Source organism: Melozone crissalis, unplaced genomic scaffold, assembly GCF_028551555.1.
Source record: "Melozone crissalis strain CALT ecotype California unplaced genomic scaffold, PUWL_Pcris_2 ptg000006l_1, whole genome shotgun sequence".
In the NCBI taxonomy this organism is placed as follows: Eukaryota; Metazoa; Chordata; class Aves; order Passeriformes; family Passerellidae; genus Melozone; species Melozone crissalis.
The window spans coordinates 12,870,528-12,891,082 of NW_026535784.1; the positions used below are offsets into that span (position 1 = coordinate 12,870,528).

A 20,555-nucleotide genomic window follows, 5' to 3' on the forward strand; every position below is an offset into this window, starting at 1 on the left:
TGCTGCTGTCACATGCAGAACTGACATTAATAATCCCTCCTGAAAGTAGGACGTTTCTACTTTCAGACATATTTCCAGTTCAATGTACCATTCAGAAGTTCTTACTTTGGGGGAAGAAAAAGAAATTTGTAAAAGCACAAAAAATGCTGAAGGTTAATAGGATGAAAAAATCTTAAAGCTACAAGAAATGAGTCACAGGCTGCTCTCCCTGCTATTAGCTGACATGCTGAACTGTTTTCACATGGGCCAGAGCATCCTGGAGGTACTTTATCAACAAAAGCAATTGTCACGGAGTGCAGTCACTGCTGCAGCACTGCCATGGTTACAGGACAGAGCTGGAGGCAGGGCTTGTGCTGCTGACAGGGCAAGGGAGCTCTGGGGCTTTGCAGAGCTGTGCAACAGCAGCATTCCCCTGATGTGGGTCAGAGCACCACCAGGAATGAAGGAATACATGAAATAACTGGATGAGGGACTGAAGACATCCATGAGGTGCAACGTTTCACACTGTAAGAACACCCAAATGGCAAAAGGCACTGGATGTTAATGCATCAGCACAGCAACACATGGCTTAGGGAGGCAGGGTAGCTGCACACTGCTGCTGGGGTCTGAGGCTCAGCAGGATCAGGGTGACTGCTGGAATCACCCCTTTGATCCTTCAGTCAGTCAATTCAGATAATCTGAGACAGTTAACTGGTACTACATTTTTGTGTGAGGAAAGGCAATGGGCATCACGAGTCTGCCAGGCTCAAAAATCAAACTGTGCACTAAAACTAACACAAACCCACACAAGTACAAACACACAGCAGCACTGCTGAGGACTTTCCCCACACATGTGGGAGGAATTCTCAACATGAAAGCAAATAAGCAGCTGAGAAAAGAAATAAAAAACCCTCACAAAACCTGGAACACTCATTCTTTCTTCTCTATCAATCGGTTTCCCTCAAATCCTAAACTTTTCTATGTTATTCAGAAATAGTTTGCAGAACCCCCTTCCTTAGGTAAAAATATAAGTCTTAAGCTATCATCAAATGTCACTCAGTGCTCTTCAATAAACCTAACAAATTATTTACAGGGTAAAAGCTATGCAAAGAGTTTAGTTTAATGTACAGTTTTCTCCTGACACAATAACAATTTGTGAGTTCGTAGCAGTTCAGACAATAAGAACAGATAGGCATAGACCTGTATTTCTGGAGAGAAGAGGTGGCTAAAAAGGGAAAGGCTGAAAGTGGGAGAAAGATGAGGTAAATTCATCTAGACCAATATAACTGTGCTGCAGAAAAAGCTAAAAGATAAGGAAAAAAAGCATTTGCATAGCTATTTATCTGCTTTCGGATAGTATTTTTAATTATGCCTGTTTTAAAGCAGGAAGTCTAGGTCAACTGTCAACACTTACCCAGCCAAATTCAGATAAATGCACTGATGATTAACCTGCTTTTGCAAGCCAGCAGCCCCAGATAAATGCAAGTGGCACCAAACCAGAGACCATTCCCAAGCTGCAGAATGCCTTGCATCTCAGCAAACATTATGCACTGAAAGGGCTAGTTAACGTTTCCTACCTTGGATGGTCTCCTTTTGCAAAAGCTAATGCTGATTTATTTAGATTTGTCTTTCCCACAGTTTTCTTTCTTCTCTGTTGAAGGGAGAGAAGCGCAGAGAGCAGTTTCTAACGAAGGCAGCACTGACACTTGGATCCTTCTGCTGCTCTGGCAGCCCTCCCCACGCTGCCCATGCACAGGGAACCCTTCACTCCCGCACACAGAGCTGCCTTTATTGCATGTTTCACTATTAATGCCTATGTAATAAGCTGCTCAAGCACCTTTCACACATCAGTAGGTCCTGTTGTTAATGAAACAGCAGGGCAACAGACATTGCAGAATGAACCATTCTTCCACACTGCGGGCAGAAATTTGTACTCCCTGCTCTAGAGAATTAGTATCGTCTCTCTGATATACTGAGACTCCTGCAAAGGGAAAGGCAATCGATTTACAAAGTAGATATGGCTGCAAACAAAATCAGCTCAACCCTAGGGCAAGGCAAAACACAAACTATGAAAAATAAGATTCATGTTTTAATTAGTAAGTCACTGTGACTTTGTCATAAGTAACATTTAATTGACATATAAATTATTGACATTTCTAGTCTCATTCCTGCCTAGTGCCCACTGCATTTGTTCCCTTATTTCAAAATAAAATATGGCTGTGATTAATAAATTTTAAGAACATATATTGATTATGTTTTTCTAGACATTTACACATACATGTAAGCAAGTAAAATGCTAACTCTTTCATCCCCCACATAAACTAAATGCCATGCTGCCATGTTAGGATGTCAGATACTAAACATAAAGATGATGGCTCCAACTGCTGTGATTTCCAGCAGCCACATTTACACCAGTCATGTAGCTGTGAATCATGGGACAGTTGTAGATAAAATTGAGTGCTGAAAATACCCCTGAGGGGCATTTTGGGCACTGATGGGACACAGATGCCTATCCAAGCAAATGTGATCCCCTCACAGCCTATATTGTGTTTGCCATTAAAACATACTCAGAAGGTTATTTTTGGATAAGGAGGCCTCCTGTAACAATGGAGGAAACCACCAGCTGAAAAAGCAGATGAAGAGAACCTCTCCCCACAAAGTAATGTCTCAACATCTTGCCATGAGCTGTCAATGTTAAGAGAACTCACAGAAGAAAATTGCACCAGTGTGGGACACACTAGGAAAGCACTTTCTTTAGAGATGGTGGAAGAGGTTACTATCACTGCACAAGATAGTGCTGAGGCATTGTCTAGAGTACAGTGTTCATCCATGCTGAGAGAAGGTGGCTCCAGTCAGGAACCCACAGCATCACCAGAAAAGCCTGGAGCTGACTTTACCAGCAGAGGAGAACTGGGTTCACTCTGTTTTGTAAAATAAAAGCTGAGAGGAACTAAAACTACTCTCTATAAGTTCTCCTTATATTTCATCAATTGGAGGGGAAAACAAAAAAACCCTAAAAATCAATCTTATCCAAAGCATTTTTTAACTCTTTTAACGTGGACCACTTTAAAATAGAAAGATACTGGAATTGAGATGATGTTTGTAAGTATCAGATGTTAAGGAAACCCAGACATGCCTCCCAGGAGAGGACAAGGAGGAGCCATTGGCCGTCACACAGCTTTGTCATGAACCTCAACAGCTTTCCAAACCTTTTACACAACCTGCTATGTGGGAAGGACTGAGAGACAGACTACACATCTCTGCCTCCCCCAGCAAAATGCAGCTGAAAGATTCATTAAAATGAGGACAGAAATTCAGAGTGTTTTCTTGAATGAAAGGGATTTAAAGTAGGCTCTGTATTATCATAAGATATACAGTAATTAAAAAAAAAGAAAAGAATTTTTTTTAGGATATGCTCATTAGCACAAGTTGAAATTTTAACTAATAAATTACTGCTTGTAATAGAAAAAAGGAGAAAAATATTTTTAGCGCTAAGTGCAGAGAAATGGATTGCAACATGACAAAAGGGAAATGGCTGGTCATAAAAATCAGTGGCTTGTTATTTTAAGATGTGTGCTATTGCATGATGCTAACTATTGCAGGATTGGCAGCAGAGATACAGCATGAGCATGAAGTAAACCCTTTCTCTCCCTAGAGGTTTTCAGTCACAGTGCATCTCAAGTCAAACTACAAAAGCAAACTCCAGCAACTTCCTGCTCCTCACTTAAGTTGGCAGATTTATCAATACATATGGTCAGGGATAAAATAACACAACTTCTAGGAGAGGATTGATTTGCATTTAAGAGTGTTCTGTATGCATCACAAACGAAGCAAATCTTGCCCATAAATGCAGTGGTGAGTAGGGTTTAAAACAAAAACAAAACTCAAAACAGCAAAATCATTGCTTTTAAAAGTAATAAAATTTATAATCTCCATAAATGAACTGCTCAGCCCCTTTTATAGCTTTTTCAGTACAAGTTCCCTGGGAGAGTGAGTGCAAGCCAAGGTGGACTGGAGGGGAAGAAAGAAACTAGAAAGGAATTATAAACAAAGCTATCCTGTGTCTAAGCCCATTTACTACATTGAATGAATCTGGCCTTCAGAAAATGGGCTGAGAGAAGAATTTAGATAACTAAATCATCATTGTATTTGGCTGAGGACCTACAAAAACAGTCATATTTTATAACTTATCAGTAACTCACACTAGTTGACACTCCCTTCCTTTCTGCTGAATAAACACTAAAAATGAACAAGTGTTGGAAAGGGAGACAATATTATAAAATCTAGTCACAGAATAACATTGGAAGCAGCTGTCCTCCTGACATTATCACAGAAATCAGAGATGGAAAAAATCCTATTAGGTCATATAGTCCCTCCCTTTGTCATTGCAGGACTGTTCCCTAACACAGATTTTCCAGTGCCTTGTCCAGTCTTGTTACAAGACTTTCAAAGTGATAGTTTCCAGCAGCTCCCTTGGGAGAGCATTCCCCTGCCTAATAAGTATTGCTGTCAAGATTTCCCCCTAGTTTAGGATAAATTTGGCCTTTTATTTCTGTTTTTCTCCAGATAATATTCAAAATGGTAAAAAGAAATATTGATGTTTTGAAAAATGTGACAATATTCCAGACAACTCCACTAATAATGCATCCTACAACAAAGAAACGGCATTGCTACCCTGTATTTTCTCTGTCCTCCTGACCAGGAGATACACAAACATATCAATTAGTGTGCTAGGGACAAACAGACATGGAGTTTGATACCGAGACCAGAGAGAGAGAGAGAGAAGATCAGCCCAGTTCCAAGCCTTTAGAACAAGCCCATCTGCTGCACTCAAACAAAAAATGCCTTAACCACATTAGCTATGGACACACTCTCTGCATCCTTTTAAATCTGTCTGCTCAGACTGTGACTTTTTGTCTGGTTTCCTTCTCAAACAAGGTGTGTGCATTGTGTCCTCACCCAGCTGCTCTCCATGGTCCACACTGAAACTCAATGGCTGTTTAAGTGATCCCTTACAGAGCTCCAAAGAGTCGTGGAAACCCAGGCTGATCACCAGGGGAGAAGGCTTACAGTGTGAGTCACTCCTTGTGAACAGGCAGCAGGAGTGCACAGAAAGCTCTTGAGATGTGTCATGGAAAAACTGAGGGGATGGGAGCAGATATCTTGGGAGATGTCATGAGCAACAGGACCTACTGTGACAGCAGAACGCTACATGTGACATGCACCCATGCTTAAGCTGGATTAGCTTTGTTGCACATAAACCAACAGATTGTTTTGTACAGTTCTACAGAAAAAAAAAATCAGATCATAAAATTTCCAGGTTGTTGCAACAAGTGTCCAGACATTAAATGTCCCTGTAACTGTTGACATCCATTTCCTGCTCCATTCTAACCTCAATCTACGCTTCCTGTTTCACAATGATACTATCTGTGCTTTTACAGATGCTGAAAGTCCTTTCTCCTCATTTTTTTTTTTTAAAGGTTTTGGAATCTTGCATCAGCATTTTTTCCACAGTTAAACGCCACAGACCAATGAAAGTAGCTCCCAGCCTGAACCAGTCCCAAAGCAAGATGAGGATCAGTGGTACAGAGCTGTCCTTAGAGCAGCACTGGGGAATGGAGAGGACAGGGACACACACACACACACACTGACCAAAACCATCATATGTAATCTGTCATGGTAGAATTCCTACAATAGCCTTCAAAAATTAGCTTTTCCCAAGTTTGTTACTGGCCCATCTACAATAAAAACAAAGAACTGTCTTCCAATTCAGTACACTCTTCCCAAGCAGCCAGAAGAACCAACTACAGTCACATGTGCTCCCAGGTTCCACAAATCACACTTGGTAATGTTACTTTGCAGATCTTTAAGGCTTTTTTTTTTTCTTTTCATTACCCATAGAGACAGTAAGGAGCCAGTTCTTAATCACATCACACTACATGCTATTGTTGAACCATACTGCAGGTAAAACATTACCACATAAAAAGAGCATCTTGCATATATTTCAAGGCAAGAACCAGGACAGAAAAACAAAATATTGTGAAGCCAAGAGTCAGTACAGAAACTGGAGCTTGTGTCCTTCTCCTGTCTCAGTATTAATCACTCCTTGTAAACTGCTCTGAGTAAGTGCACTCCAAATTTGCCACAGCTTTAACTCTTCTCTCTGCATTCACCTCTCTTAATTACCTTCACTTTCAAATTTCACCCCCTTTTACTCCCTTTCATTCAGTGTCAATGCTTGACACCTCTGAAAACATATAACAACTTCCATGGTCACCTTTTACATTTTTGAAGGTTTTAAGACGTTTTCTTTTGTTTTGCCTCTTTCAGTTGAGACAATTGTGTGCAAAAAAAAAAAAAAGAGAAAACTGTCTTTATACTCTTTCAAATTCCCTTTTAGAAATCTCCTTTCAGAGAGGTCTGTAAAAACATTTGTTAATGGAAACATCTCTCATGCCTATGTTAACACCCTATCATCCCATCCAAGACAGATTCCCATCTAGAATGGATACTTGCTCATCAGCTCCTAACAAGTTCTCATTGTCCACCACTTGGACAGTTAAGTCTTTGTGTGACTCCAAGCAGATCTTTCTCTGGTGGAAGCCCTTTGGGATTTCTCCAGACTTTCTTAGCTGATGAAGAGTGAACTGAGCAACTCTTCCTAACTCCAAGTACTGCTTGGACTTCACAGGAAAAAGCAGAAAGAAAAAGCAGATAATCGATGACTGACAGGGTAACAATACACTTAGATCCAAGGATAAATTTTATTCTGATCAAAGGAATGTATTCATTTTGTGCCATTTGGTCAGTTATATGGAAATTTTTGCATAATGCATAAACATAACCCTACACTAAGCAACTTCCTGCTTCTTAGAACAACAAGTGCAAAAAAATCTCTGCCACACAGTTCATTTCTGGTTGCAAAAACACAGTTCAAATAATTCATTTTACTTTTCAACAGCTTCATCCTATCTTTGGGGAACATAAAAGAGAATAAAAAAACCAGACATTGCAAATGAATTTAATGCAAGTTTTAAAACGTGCCTGATAACACATTCATTTATTACTTCTGCTCCCTGAACATTCTCCAGTACCATAAATATCCATTTATGGAGTTTGTGTATTACCAAATAATTAACAGAAGAAACAAAAATCCCGATTACAGACAGAGTTCCTGGTATTCAATAAAAGTAACATTAAGCTGTGGCATTAACACTCATTTGTGAGCACAGGACCAAACCCAAATGAGTTTTGGGTTTTTTGTACACTTTGAGATGTGCTTGAACGACAGGTTCTCCTTACCTCGAGCACTCTTCCTGTGATGTACTTTTCACAGTTGTCACACCTGATCCCAAACTTGGCGTGGTAGTCTGTTTCACAATATGGAACCCCATCCCTAGGGAAGAACAACAGGCTGTACAGATGCTGCTTTATGTAAGCTTACAGATCACTGGGAGATTATGCATCTAAAATGCGTGAATTTCAACACTGCATAAGGTATTTATGGGCTTTCCTGCCTCCCTCACGGTCATTAATATTATAAAAAGCTGAATAGTAATGAACAACTATTTTGGACCACTTCTCTCCTTTGTGGCTAAACTCAGCCATCAGCCTTGTAGTAATACTCAGTCTCTGAGACCCTCACACCACCTGTTTAATCATGCTACCCATTATTTTCTTTCACGTGTTTCCCCCTCTCTGGAAAGTTATTTCACCATATTACTCTTCCCCTCTTATCATCTAATTCATCCAACTGATGTACCATCTGAAATATGTATTACCTAATCCTTTAGCTGAGGCTGCAGAGAGCAATTTCTCAAATATCTTGTCTGTAAACCAAGTTTTGATAAACATTTAAATCTACTGGCACACTTGACTGGACTTGCTTAAAGGCAGTCATGGATCAAACGACTTGGGAATTGCTCCTCAGAAGCCAGCAATGACTACAGGAATTCAGCCTCAGCAGCAGTGTGTTCATGCATGATGTAAGCAGCTATTTCACCACCACCAGTGAGTTAAGATACAATTTAGAGATATGAAGAAAAAAACCTGGAGTCTTAGCTTTTATTTCAAAGTGACAAGACCAGAACTTTTGGACTATTGCCCTGACAAGAACCTCTTAATTTTGCATTTTATAATTTTACTAAATTGTACATGTAGACCATTAAACTGATGAATGAAAATAAATTGCTCTAAGAAGAAACTGGAGACTCTTCTCATGCTTCAAAGTTCAAGTTAAACATAGTTAAATATGTTTTGTTTGTTATACTAAAACAGCCCATGATCAGACAGATTTATCAGCAGAGGCATAATTTTATCAGACATTTCCCTGGAGAAACATAGAAATTAATGTTATAGCCTGGAAGTTGGATTTCTTAGAGACTAACCAAGAAGTTATCACAATAATTAATTGAATTAATTAAAGACAGGATGTTTCCTCTCTAGAGTTATTTTGTTTGGCATTTAGCCTTTTTAAAAAGACGATTTTGCATTAATTATATCTTTACAATTTATGGGGGAAGGTATATTCAATAACAAGCAAAAAAAGCACTGTACTAAAATACAGCAGACTAGCCCAACATTGAGACAATGAAAAACCTTATTTAAGAACACCCTTTTAATAAATACTGTTCTCCAGTGCAAGCTGTGAAATTAAATATTGTATTTGTATTAATTGAAATCTAAAGAATTTTTGAACGTCAGGGGGACATAGGCTCTGAAACCCCATCATCTCCGGGCACTGGTGACTGAGTTATTTTGCTGCTTAAGAAAATTCCAACATAACACACTTCTCTGAAGCAGAAATTAATCCCAGGTGCCTTGGCCAGTGAAAGGCCTGCATGTCACTGGCCTGATCAAAGTGTTGACACGGGACATGGTCTATGTGTGTGCTTTGTGCTGTTTCTCAGTGCTGCCATCACATTCAGTCAAATCTGACAGCACGAGGGTCTGGAGCTGCACAAAATCATGGCATGTACATCCTTAATGAACTTCTAACATTTCCTCTTATGTAATGCATATAGAAAGAACAGTACCTGCCTGATTACATTACAGCATCACAGACAGCAAAACCATAGGTAAGTAAGGGCCTACATTTGGGTTCTGGAAACATATTCCACCTGCTGCCTCTCTGCTTTGTCAAGTCCCATTCCAGGTAAACAGAAAAATGTTACTTCTACTTTTTTCCATTTTATTTTTCTAAATACAACTTAGGTAATAATTTAGACAATAATCTCTAATATCTTATATATAAAAAAGGTAATGCAATATGCATTTATATATTATATTAATTATATTATTATAATATATATATTAAATTTCTATAATATGCATTATCTTTAAATCTTAATAATGCAAATAAATGCAATGATAAATTAATTATTTGGCATTAAAAGAATGATTAAAAGAGGTGAAAATACTCCTCTACTTACTTGCTGATATACTCTGCATTCAGTAGCTTGCCACATGTATTGCACTTAAAGCAGCCCAAATGCCAGTGTTTGTCCAAGGCGACCAAGGACTGACCATTTTTTATTTCCGAACCACAGCCCCCACAATCTGCAAGAGAAAAACCCAAATGAGTGAATCATATTCTTTAGGTCATGCAGCAGTTGGTTACAGCAGCACAAGGATCCATCAGTGTCCAGTAACAGCTCACAAGGGCTCCACTGCTCACTGATGGATGGCAAGTGTTGCTGCCCTTGGAAAGATCTGAAATTGCTACAAGACATGCATCATTCAAAGAAAAAAGCTGATGACTTCCATTTCCTAGTGACTTAGGCTTTTTAAAATTTTTTTAAAATTTTTAAAATTTTAATTCGCTTATACTGTGTTTTAAAAAATGTTTTGCTGATTAATTTTTCAAGCATCACGAATCTGCCTGATAAAAGAAATAAAAAAGACAAAGAGTAAAAAACTAATTCTTCATACTAGCCTTTGCCTTGGGATCTGCAAGCTCCACTCATTTCAAAATTGTTTTGCAACCATGAAAAAAATCCAAGCTGAAAATCCGGTATGAAATTTTCTGTACCCAGTAAAACACACCAATACCTAAAAGGCATTAGTGACATTTCAATATGTTAAAGTGATGGCTGTCTATGTATTTATTCTCTATAAAAATTCACTTATATTAAGTTTCAAGAGGTGCTAACAAAAAATACATGCAAAACATGCAATAACTGGTAACAGAGGTTAGTCTATGTTGGTTCAACAGGTTGTAGGTAAGCTAGTTCTACTCCCCAGAAAGAGTAACAAGAGTAACTGAGAACAAGACTGTCTGGGGATTTGGTTGCCTTTCTTTTTAACAATGGAAGTTTTTGACTAAGCTAACAAAAGCCAAACCTACAATCAGTTTCTGCACTCTTCAGAGATGTTATGTACACATGGGATTTGGATCTGGTTGTCAAATGAACCCTCTAACACCCTACAAGGTCCATCTCTCACTCTACAGATTTCCTTTCTATGGCTGATTTTCTTACTAAATGTTAAAATAGTAGAATATGTGGAAAAAAGGGATAAATGTCAGTGATAAACTGATTCTAGTAGCAATATCTCAGTAACCTTCTAATGCTCCATAAAATATCTTCCATCTCAAGTGGAAAACTACGTAGTATTTTTAGGAATTATTCAGGTATACCAATAATTTTCTAGAGAAAAGATAAAACCTGAAAGACACTTAAGCATTCAGAAATGCCAGGAGAGAAAACAAACCCATAACAATGTCATAGATGGAAGAAAAAGCTATGAAAAGCATTAGAAAGATTTATCAGGTTATTAAGAAAGAACTCTCAACCTAGGATCTTATTAAAGCATTTAAACAGTCTTCTTAAAAACTTTCTGATTTAAGACAGTATTTTATTGGTTACATGACCCTAATGACAGTGTAAGTGAAATTGTAAATGTTTCACTTCTGAGCACACAATGATAAAGCACAGTTTGTACTTTCCTTTAGTGGATTTGGAATGTATTGAGGGAGCAATAACGTTGCTCTTTAATGTTACCCTCCAGAGCACCAATACCTGGAAACAAGCCTAGCACAAAAGCATATGCACTGCAGATCAGAACATTTGAGTTTTGCTAATAATAAAGAACATTTGGGTGTGTGCCTGGTTTTAGTCCCTGCAGTATTCTACGGTATTTGTTGTTCAACTGCAATCAGAAATTTGTTTGTGATCTCCCCTGTACTGGGGATTCATCTGGAAATCTAATTTAATCCGACTGCTTGAGGGTTTATTTCACAAACTGAACACAACATCATGTGCTGAAATGTCATTCACCTTTCATTTGGTTTAAGCTTGGGTGGGCAGAAATGCAGCATTTTGTGAGTTACTTTTTTTTTTCCCTACTGCTGCTTTCTCTGTAAAGTGCCAGATAATTACAAACAAATATTGTGGTTGCTATGCCAACAGTGCCTACTGATGCATGTCCTTGTCTTCCCATCTTGGATGCAGCATCCTTTGGTGACTCAACTAATTTCAAGCAATAACTCTGCAGAACATATCAATTTGCTGCTCCATGTTAATATTCTTCCTTGAGTACTCTCTCAAAATCAACACTGTCACAAGAGATTTTCAGAGCTATTGTTTTATAAAACAAAACAAAACAGAGAGGTAGGTACTTATATAATAAAAAATTCAAGGACTCAGGCAGAAAGCAAGTATTTTACATTCTTCATTTCTTCCAAATGGAATGTGTGAAGGAGGTTAGAAGCAAAAGGGGAGAATGAAAATAGAAGGACTTGTCAGAGGGGGCAGTGATGCTGGGAGCTCAGTGAGTCCCCAGGAGATGTTCTGAAAGCACTGCCGAGATAAACAGGCTGGGGAGGAGCACACATGGCACACATCAGATACTTCTGAGACAGGAACAAACCCAGTGTAACAGAGGGTCAGTGTACTACTCCTTCCTTGAAAAAGTTTGCCTGAGGTCATGTTTTTGTGCACTCCTAACAAGAGTTGCTCATTTACAGCAACTCTTTAAGATCTTTTCCAAGAAAGCTCTTGCCAGGAGATATACTGTTCACTGCTCTATGCAATGTGGGGAAAAGGTAAACTTCTATTTTCCAGGGTCAGGCTTTGCCACAGAGATGTGCCTGCTCCCAGTGCTGTCTCCCTCTGAGGCAAGGGGTTTGCTGAGGTTTGCAGGTGTCTGGGCTCTGGGAAGGCTCAGTGCAGACCCAAGAGAGCTGAGGAAATACAATGACAAGAAAAACTCTCCAGTGTGTGTGTGCACAGAGAAAGGGAATGTAAATACATTAAAGGATTCTGTGCCACAGATAATCAAATTAACTTGTCCTGTCAGTACTCAACCAGGCTAATAATGCCATTGTAGTCAAAGGCACTTTTCACATATAACAAGGAGACAGCAAAGATGGCCAAGGAGGATCCATCTCAGGAATAAGTGACAAGAGAAATCACCTAACAGAGAGGGCCAACCTATCCCCAAAAGAGAGTGGCACTAGCAAGAGGAATCAGTAGAGCCTCTCACAGGGCATTCACACAGCAGGTTTGGCTGATGAACTGTAGAAATGAGATGGTGAAAATTTCTGTGAAGAAATGTTGGGGGAAAAAGAAAACTGAAAAAAGGAGAGATTTCTCCCAGAAGTGGGTTAGACTTCTTACACAGGAAGATGAGCAATCCATGGGGCCCTTCCTCAGCCATGCTGAATCCAGCCTGATGTAACAGTCATTAAATTTTTTTCTGTCTTTGCTGTTTAATTGCATTGCTGCTGCTGTTTAATTACATGAAGTTGGCAGTGGACTCTTAAAGCATGGCAGCACTTTATAAGCAAAAGAGCAGAGGAACGGAGTTCAGAGCTACACCACCCCTCTATGGTTTACTGCAAAGAAGTTGGTGTGAAAATATCACATTTCTTTCCCCTACTGTTTGTATTTTCTGATAGTGCACAACAGTCTGAGGTCGATGAGAATGCCCCCCACTTCACACATTAAACCCCTTGCTGTGTAGTATTTAGCCATGCAATCCTGACACTTATATTTTCTGAAGCTGGAACTGGAACACTTAAAAATCATTGAATTTCATCCTGGCTTTTATTTCAAATGGACTTGGACTAAATCCTCAAAAATATCAGCATCTATATTATGCTTTTCTCCAAATAATTTGATTCAGTTCATTTTATTCAAATCTTTGAGAGGTTCAATGTATTGTTAATCCTATAATAGCACCATCTGTGCTTCTTTTTAACATCAGACTTTATTGAAAAATCACTCTATACTTTGTCACGTGGCTACTTTGTATTTCATGACACTTCTTATGCAGCAGAGTAGTACAAGTTCCAATAGTACACACACTGGTGTAAAATTATGTTCTTTTAACCTGTGCAGACTAAGAAGCACTGACTGAAAAGAGCAGAAATCCATACTTACTTCTCAGGTTCTGTACAGGGAAGGAGCCAGTGCTGCTGGAAGGGGGCAGGGAACATTTCTGGCAGATGCATTCCTTCCCATTAAAAGTTACCCGGTCACCCGCAGGGAAAGGCAACCTGCAACAGCAGAAACAAAAGCAAACTGGCTACAGTCTCATGCCTTTATCAAAATTAAATATCTTCCCACAAAGGAACTGATTATACTCTGGCTTCTTTGTCTCTGCTTGCACAGTTCTCATTCAGTTTTTCAGCCACTTAGAGGCTTAAGTATCAAAGGGGCAAATCAAACAGACAACTTCAAATGCAGATGGTTACAGCTTCTTAGGAAAAATAATAATATCTAAAGCTACAAAAACACAGTGAGCACTCAAGTCCAAATTGTTGTGTATCTAAGAAATGTAGTATCAGCCAGAGTTCATCACTAACAGGATCAGTTACAGAATGAAAATAAAATTGGCATTACAGGGAGTTAAGTAGAGGCAAATGCAGCTGCTTTTATGTTGTTAAATAGCTGCACAAGAGTGATGACTCTTATACATTAAAAACCAGCACTTGTCCTCACAACTTTTATCACATCAAAGTCCTCCTCTTAATCTATGTGGTCAGAAAGCAAATGTTATTGAACTCTCAAAGGGAAAAAACCTATCCCAGTTATGAACCTCACAGTGTCTACATTATTTGTTTTCCCTACCCAAAACCAGCTCTCCTTACACTTAATTAAACCATTCCTTTTTATCAGTGTTCTTAAAACAAAAGCTCTCTCTGCTGTGCACTTCCTTGTCTGGGCATAGAAACCACTGAGGCTTTTCCTCTAGGAGAACCAGATGGACAAATCACTTTATATGCAGGAAAGGATGGTGAGGATTTAGAAACACATTTCACTCCACCCAAAGCTCATGTCCAACTAAATCCCTACCCAAGCTATCAAAATATGGCTTAATGGGGCACAAGCATAACACACACCTTCTGCTCCACGGTCAAGTCCATCTGACCACACTATTTCATTAGCATTTCATTAAAACTCATGGCATTCTCCCACAAATGCTATCAAATTCATGCCAATTGTGAGGTTGTCTCCACTACAGAAGCTACACAGATACTTTGTGCTAAACTTAAACATTATTTTGCTCCTTAAACTGCCTAAGAGATGCTTAGTCTACACTTGAATTACGCTTAAAGTACTTTTTTTATTACTTAGAAAAAGAAAAAAAGCAATGCTGTCGTTTGTTCCTATATAATGTTACTAAAATATATTTGAAATCAGCTAAGTGCTGGTTTCCATCCAACAATCCATTTTGGACCACTGGTGATAATTTAAAAAAATCATGAGGAGACATAGAGTGTAAGTATTATTATCTTTTTTGATATCTGATAATGACTTCCGCATTTCACCTTTTTTTCCTCTTTCTCTTCCTACCTTATCACTTACCTAAAGTTGTGGTAAGGAAAAATACTTTATAGAAATAGCCTTCTTATATTGCCTTACTCTCTGACCCAGCTAAAGGATCCATGTATGACTCTGGTACAACAAGGCCCAATACCATGTTATAAATTCAGGAGGTCTAAATTTCCATCTATTCCAAAGAGGATTTTGTACCGTTAGTTTTACTCAATAACCTCACCAGAAGACAACACTGTTTCTATTGAGACAGGCAGGATATGGTGGAGCTGCACTCCAATGAGCAAACCTGTCCTGTCTTGCAGCAGTAGCAAGCTTCTGTGTTATACATTCAAAAAAACTCCCAATGCTATCTTTTTGGGTCATAACTGTTGTCTGCAACAGATTTTGGTACTTTTTAAAGTCAGAGATACTTCTAATACACAGAATGATAAAAGAACTTTATGAACTCATAGAGGAGCTGAGGCTAGAAAGGAGCTCTGAACGTCATGTGGACCAACCCAAAGATTATTTAAATGAACATACATACATTTGAATAAAAATTAGTAAATGTGATACACTTCTATATAGATAATAAAAATTCATAACTAATTACCAAAACCTCTCTCTAAAATGGAGTCATACAATCCAAATGCTGTCCTAGTTTTCTACTGCAAATATGAATGAAACCATTTAATCACGTTTTCATTTTAAAACAATCTTAAAAAATCAAGCCTAGAACTTAACACTACTAATTGACCTGGAAAGACACAAGCCAAGGGATTTCAACCATTCCAGAACTGAGACAGGAACTTGCATCCAATCTCCTGCATGTTTTCAGGAAGAGATCTCATCTTGACTTACAGATACACACAGACTTATTATAACCACTGGTAATCTGCCCCAAATTCACCCCCCACAAAAGCAGCACCCTGCTCCACTGACACCAGCACAGAACCACCTCTCACTCCATTGCACAGCTGCATGCCCTGGGCAGGACAGTTCCTTCAACTGTGCTTTGCCATGGGAACCAAGGCTGGGCTCAGCCCATGACCCAGCTGGGCTCTCCTGAGATGTCTCAGTTGAACAGCAGGGTTTGCACCATTAATAATCCCAGGGATGGTCATGTGCTGGAGCTGTGAGCAATTCACTGCTCTGAAGAATGACTGTGACTACTGAACAATCTTGTATGCAGTACATAAGGAGCAGTAGGGAGAGGTGAGGTGTATCTTATAATTACATCTTCCTGACTCAGGGATATACCTAATAAAGATCCAGCTGAACTCCCAACTGAGCACAGAAGCCCCCCTCAAACAGATGCACCAAGCAGCAGCTAATGTAGAAGCAGGGAGGGCCCACTTTGAATTGGCTCATCTCATCGTTGTCTGAGCAATCAGACAATCCAAAAGGAAATAAGTTAAAACTAGAGGAGAAGAAGAGGAATATTCACCTCCTATGGCACAAAGACAGAAGCAGGCAGCTGACACCTCTAAACATGCCAAAGCTCATAGGCACCACAGCAAGTCACAGAGCCTCCTTAGATGGGAGGGCACTTAGGGGTTTCCTAGCCAATAAAAATACTGAACTTGGTCTGTTTTCTAATGGTTCAGTAGCTAATCACTGTGCCTTTCCATTCCAATGGGAAAGAGCAACAATTTTGATTCTTTATTGTTCTCCAAATATGCAAGACACCTTGTTCTAAAAAAACTGCAGGAAAATATTCCTTGGAGCTGTCCACTCCAAGGTACAGACAAACATTTCCTCCCCTCACAGCTCTTCTAAACCTATAAGTAAGTCTCAAAGTTTGTTTCACTGTCTTGTTCGCTGGGAATTCATTCCCCACACATTTTTCAGTTTTCCTGTCCCAGCTGACCTCTCCCTTTCACAAGCAGCCCTGCTCAAGCATTTCAGTGCCAGTATGAGAGAAGGCACAACAGAAGGTGGTAACAGCCAATTAACAAGGTTTCAGTTTCTGAGCTCTCTAAGTTGTGAGCAGGACTATATATAGAATTTTAGGCTAAGAGCAGCATATCTGCCTTCAAATACAATGATATCTTACCACCAGTCACCCACTGAACACTGCCGAGGTATTGCAAAAGCCAGGACAGGGTTTTAATTAGCTACTTATCCTATAATAAATATTCAGTGAGATTTTCACAGTTGGATTATCTATTTTTAAAATGAGAATTAAGAGCATTTTTAAAGCAGCTCTCTCAAATGACTTGCAGAATTTTAATATATCTATGATTCATTTCCCAACAAATTTTGTTTTACCACCTGCCTACAATATTTGCAAACCCAGAATAAAATCTGGAGGTGACCAATAAAACTATATTGTAAAACATCAAATCACCATCAGCCTAATCCAGGCTGTGTGCTGATACCCAAAGGTCTTGTGCTGATATCAAAGGTCTTGTCCTTCTCTGCACCACACCTCAATCTATGCAGCTGTGGGCAAGTCATTCAAGCTTTCTGAGATGGACAAAAGAAAATTTTGGGTTTTTTTTTTTTTTTTCAGAGCAGATGGATGCCCATCTATTCTTTAAATTGCTGATCTGACTCTGTGGCTGAACAGTCAACTAAATTTGATATATGAAAATTAAGACAAGCCTGCGGTCAGGCTGTTGAGAGAGCAAAGCTATTCATGTCAGTAGGTGGCTGCAGTTTCACCAGGTCAGGTGTAATGTCAGACAGCATCCTAAGGACCAGCAGGATCAAATTCTGCTCTAACTTGTACCTGGTATGATCACATCCCTCAAGGTGCTCCATGGGGATGAATCCTTGTGGATCAAAATGATGACACAAAGCAGACATTGAGTGCTATCTACCACTTACATAAATTTCAGTGAGGGAAAATGCTAAATCCTGCAAGCAGTGAGGAACAACCCCATGCACCAGTGCAACAAGGGGCTAATCAGCTGGAAAGCATAAGATGATGTGGGGTCCCAGTGAGTCACCAGTGTGTCCCCACAGCAATTGAACAGCCACATCATGGGAGGCATTAGTGCAGCCAGCAGGTACAGGGATGTGACCTTCCCTCTGTTCATCATTTAGGAGACTGGGCAGTGATACAGGGATGTGACCTTCCCTCTGTTCATCATTTAGGAGACTGGGCAGTGATACAGGGATGTAACCTTCCCTCTGTTCATCATTTAGGAGACTGCAGCAGGCACCATTTTGGGCTCCTCAGGACAAGATTTACTGGAGGGACATGAGGGAAGGTGGTCAGCTCCAGAGTGCAGCACAGGACACATGGGCAGGCAGGGGCTGCAGCAGATGTACCTGCTCAGGAAAGATTGCGTTACTGTCTAAAACTACCTGATGGCATGCACACAAAACTGGAACCATGCTCTTCTCAGAGGTAAAGAGTGAAAGGACAAGAGGGAGCAGAAATAAGCTGGAACATGGGAAATGTCAACTCAATATAAGGAAAAAAAATTACCATGAGCTTGTTGAATGCTGGAACACACTGTTCAGAGAGTCTGTTGGAAATTTTTTAAAGAAATGCCATCAGCTGTCTACTCAAACTGGACTTGCTTTGAGCCAGGGGCTGGACCACCAAAAATCCCTTCCATCCTACATTATTCTAGGGCTATAGGGATGTTCCATATAGAGCCAAAGAATCCCAGAATAACTAAGGTTGCAACAGACCTTCAAGATCATCAAGTCAAATCTTTGTGACCAAACTTCACTATGCTCATGTCATCACATGCCTACTGATTTCATGAAGACTGCCAGAGATGGTGATCCCATCACTTCCCTGGGCACCCGGTTCCAATGCTTAACCCCCTTTTCAAAGAAGAACCTTGTCCTGATATTCTATCTGAACCTTCTCTGGCACCATATAAAGACATCTCCCCTTGTCCTATTGCTGGTTTCCTGGGAGAAGAAACCGACCCTCAGCTCTCTACAACCTCCTTTCAGGCAGCTGTAGAGAGCCTTCTCTGAGCCTCCTTTTCTCCAGATAAACAACTCCAGTACCCTCAGCTGCTCCTCACAGGACTTGCACTCCAGACCCTTCCTTCAAAGAGCAGGAGACCTAAACCTGAAGAGCAGCACACAATCATCCCTTTGTTCAGGAAAAATCACTTATTGATAAATACATTTGGTTTAGAATCAAAATGCAGGGAACACTCAGGCTGATTTCAAAATCGTGGGCTCAACACCTTGTAGGTTTCTACAATACCTAGAAGTGTTCAGTGGGTGACTGGTGGTGAGATGAAGACCACTTCATGAGATGCCTTAAGAAGAACCAGGTACTGCTTAAGTGGAAACAAAACCCTTTCCAAATTCAGCAGCATTAAAATGTGAACAAATAAAATGGTTTAGCACATTCAAAAAGTCTTTAATGACTGCTATGTTTAAGAAGAAACTGAATTTGAACTTTTAATTTTCAGTATTATCCTAACTTCTTAAGACATACATAAACAAAAGATGTCAGTTCTTTCTAGAAGTAGCAGTGTTATATATGTAGGATTACACAATCTTCTGCTGAAAAAAAGAGAAGAATTTAAGCTTTCTGATTTTTTATATTCAACTGCCTGGCCAAAGTGAATTACCTTCTTGAAGACAGTAAAAAATACAAATGGGTTGGAAGAGGTTTTATAGCTGGATTTGGCAGGCAACCCCTTCTGCCTCTTTCCGCTCCACATACTATTCACCTCTACACGGCACATATTCAGCTTTTGTCAAGATGCTGTTTTAAAAGAAACTTCCTGAGCTCAGAAAGACTTAAATATAAAAATTCTGTAAAGCAAACACAAACCTGTTTCCTTATTAATCCAGAATGTATGTGCGAATCTATCACCCCCCTAGGGGTCAAGTTGTCCTCTCTTTATCATTTACATGCCACAATTTTTTTCCAACTTTTAAGTACATGAGTACTGAAACTAAAAGGGTAACTATTACATACACTCCTCCAACTGGGTGCATAAACACCAACCCCCCAACCTGGCTAATTACAATTATACCCATAAAATCAAATCCCTGTTTTTTTGTATTCAGTGAACAGGCAGCACACAAGTAACAGAAATTGTACTCTTGGTGCCACATTAGACAGACCATATATCTTAATATATTCTTACTAAATCTATAGGAATTGTTAACACACTAAGACATCTCCTGAAAATTCCATTTTTAAAGCATTATCACAGGTATGACAACCCATTTCTTTCTGAAATACTCAATGTCCTGCCCTTTCCCATCCTACATAAGAGCCAAACTGTCCTGACTACAACAGCCATGTAAGAAGTATGTACACAATTTTAATAAAAATAAGCTTCTATTGCTATAGCCAGCCTCAATTTTCTCGTTCTTTCTATTTCACTTTTACAAACACATGAAGCTTTTGAAGGAAATGTCTTTGGCAGCCCTCTGGAGGACACAGCTCCTTCCAGTTAATGAAACTATAAGAAGATTGCTCTGCCACTTCCTGGGAATAAGCATTTAATCTGCAAGTTTTCAATTTATGTTGTTATTCTTTCACTCATTCCTAGTTTTAGGCATTATCATCACAAAACACCACAGCAGAAAAAAGGTTTCACTAGACTATGAACAGCACTGGAAGAAAAAAGGATTAAGTTTTTAACCTTTACTCCAGCAGAGCAAACATGCATTGAAACTTGATTTTTTTTTAAGAGCCACTTGGTTAACACAAGATAGAGAGAAACAAATAGGATGGCACAACATATTGTACTTCTACCAGTTTTTCTCTGAGCACTAATTAATTTCTTTTTTTTTTTTTTACTTTAGCTTGTGGCAGCCCTGGGCAGTAGCATCTGACTCTCGAGAGATGCCCAGGGATGAGCTGGATTCCTG

The 20,555-nt window shown here is 39.4% G+C and overlaps 1 protein-coding gene across 7 annotated transcripts in view; it reads right to left on the minus strand.

Annotated features, from left to right (window-relative positions):
• ABLIM2 (actin binding LIM protein family member 2) overlaps nt 1–20,555 on the minus strand; it is a 131,302-nt gene that overhangs the window by 59,821 nt on the left and 50,926 nt on the right. For all 7 annotated transcript variants that reach the window (XM_054295754.1, XM_054295751.1, XM_054295749.1 and 4 more), the window contains exons 4-6: nt 13,362–13,477; nt 9,411–9,537; nt 7,282–7,375 (exon numbers count right to left, since the gene is read on the minus strand). In XM_054295754.1, the coding sequence (XP_054151729.1) occupies nt 7,282–7,375; nt 9,411–9,537; nt 13,362–13,477 (337 nt within the window). The remainder of the gene's footprint in view (nt 1–7,281; nt 7,376–9,410; nt 9,538–13,361; nt 13,478–20,555) is intronic.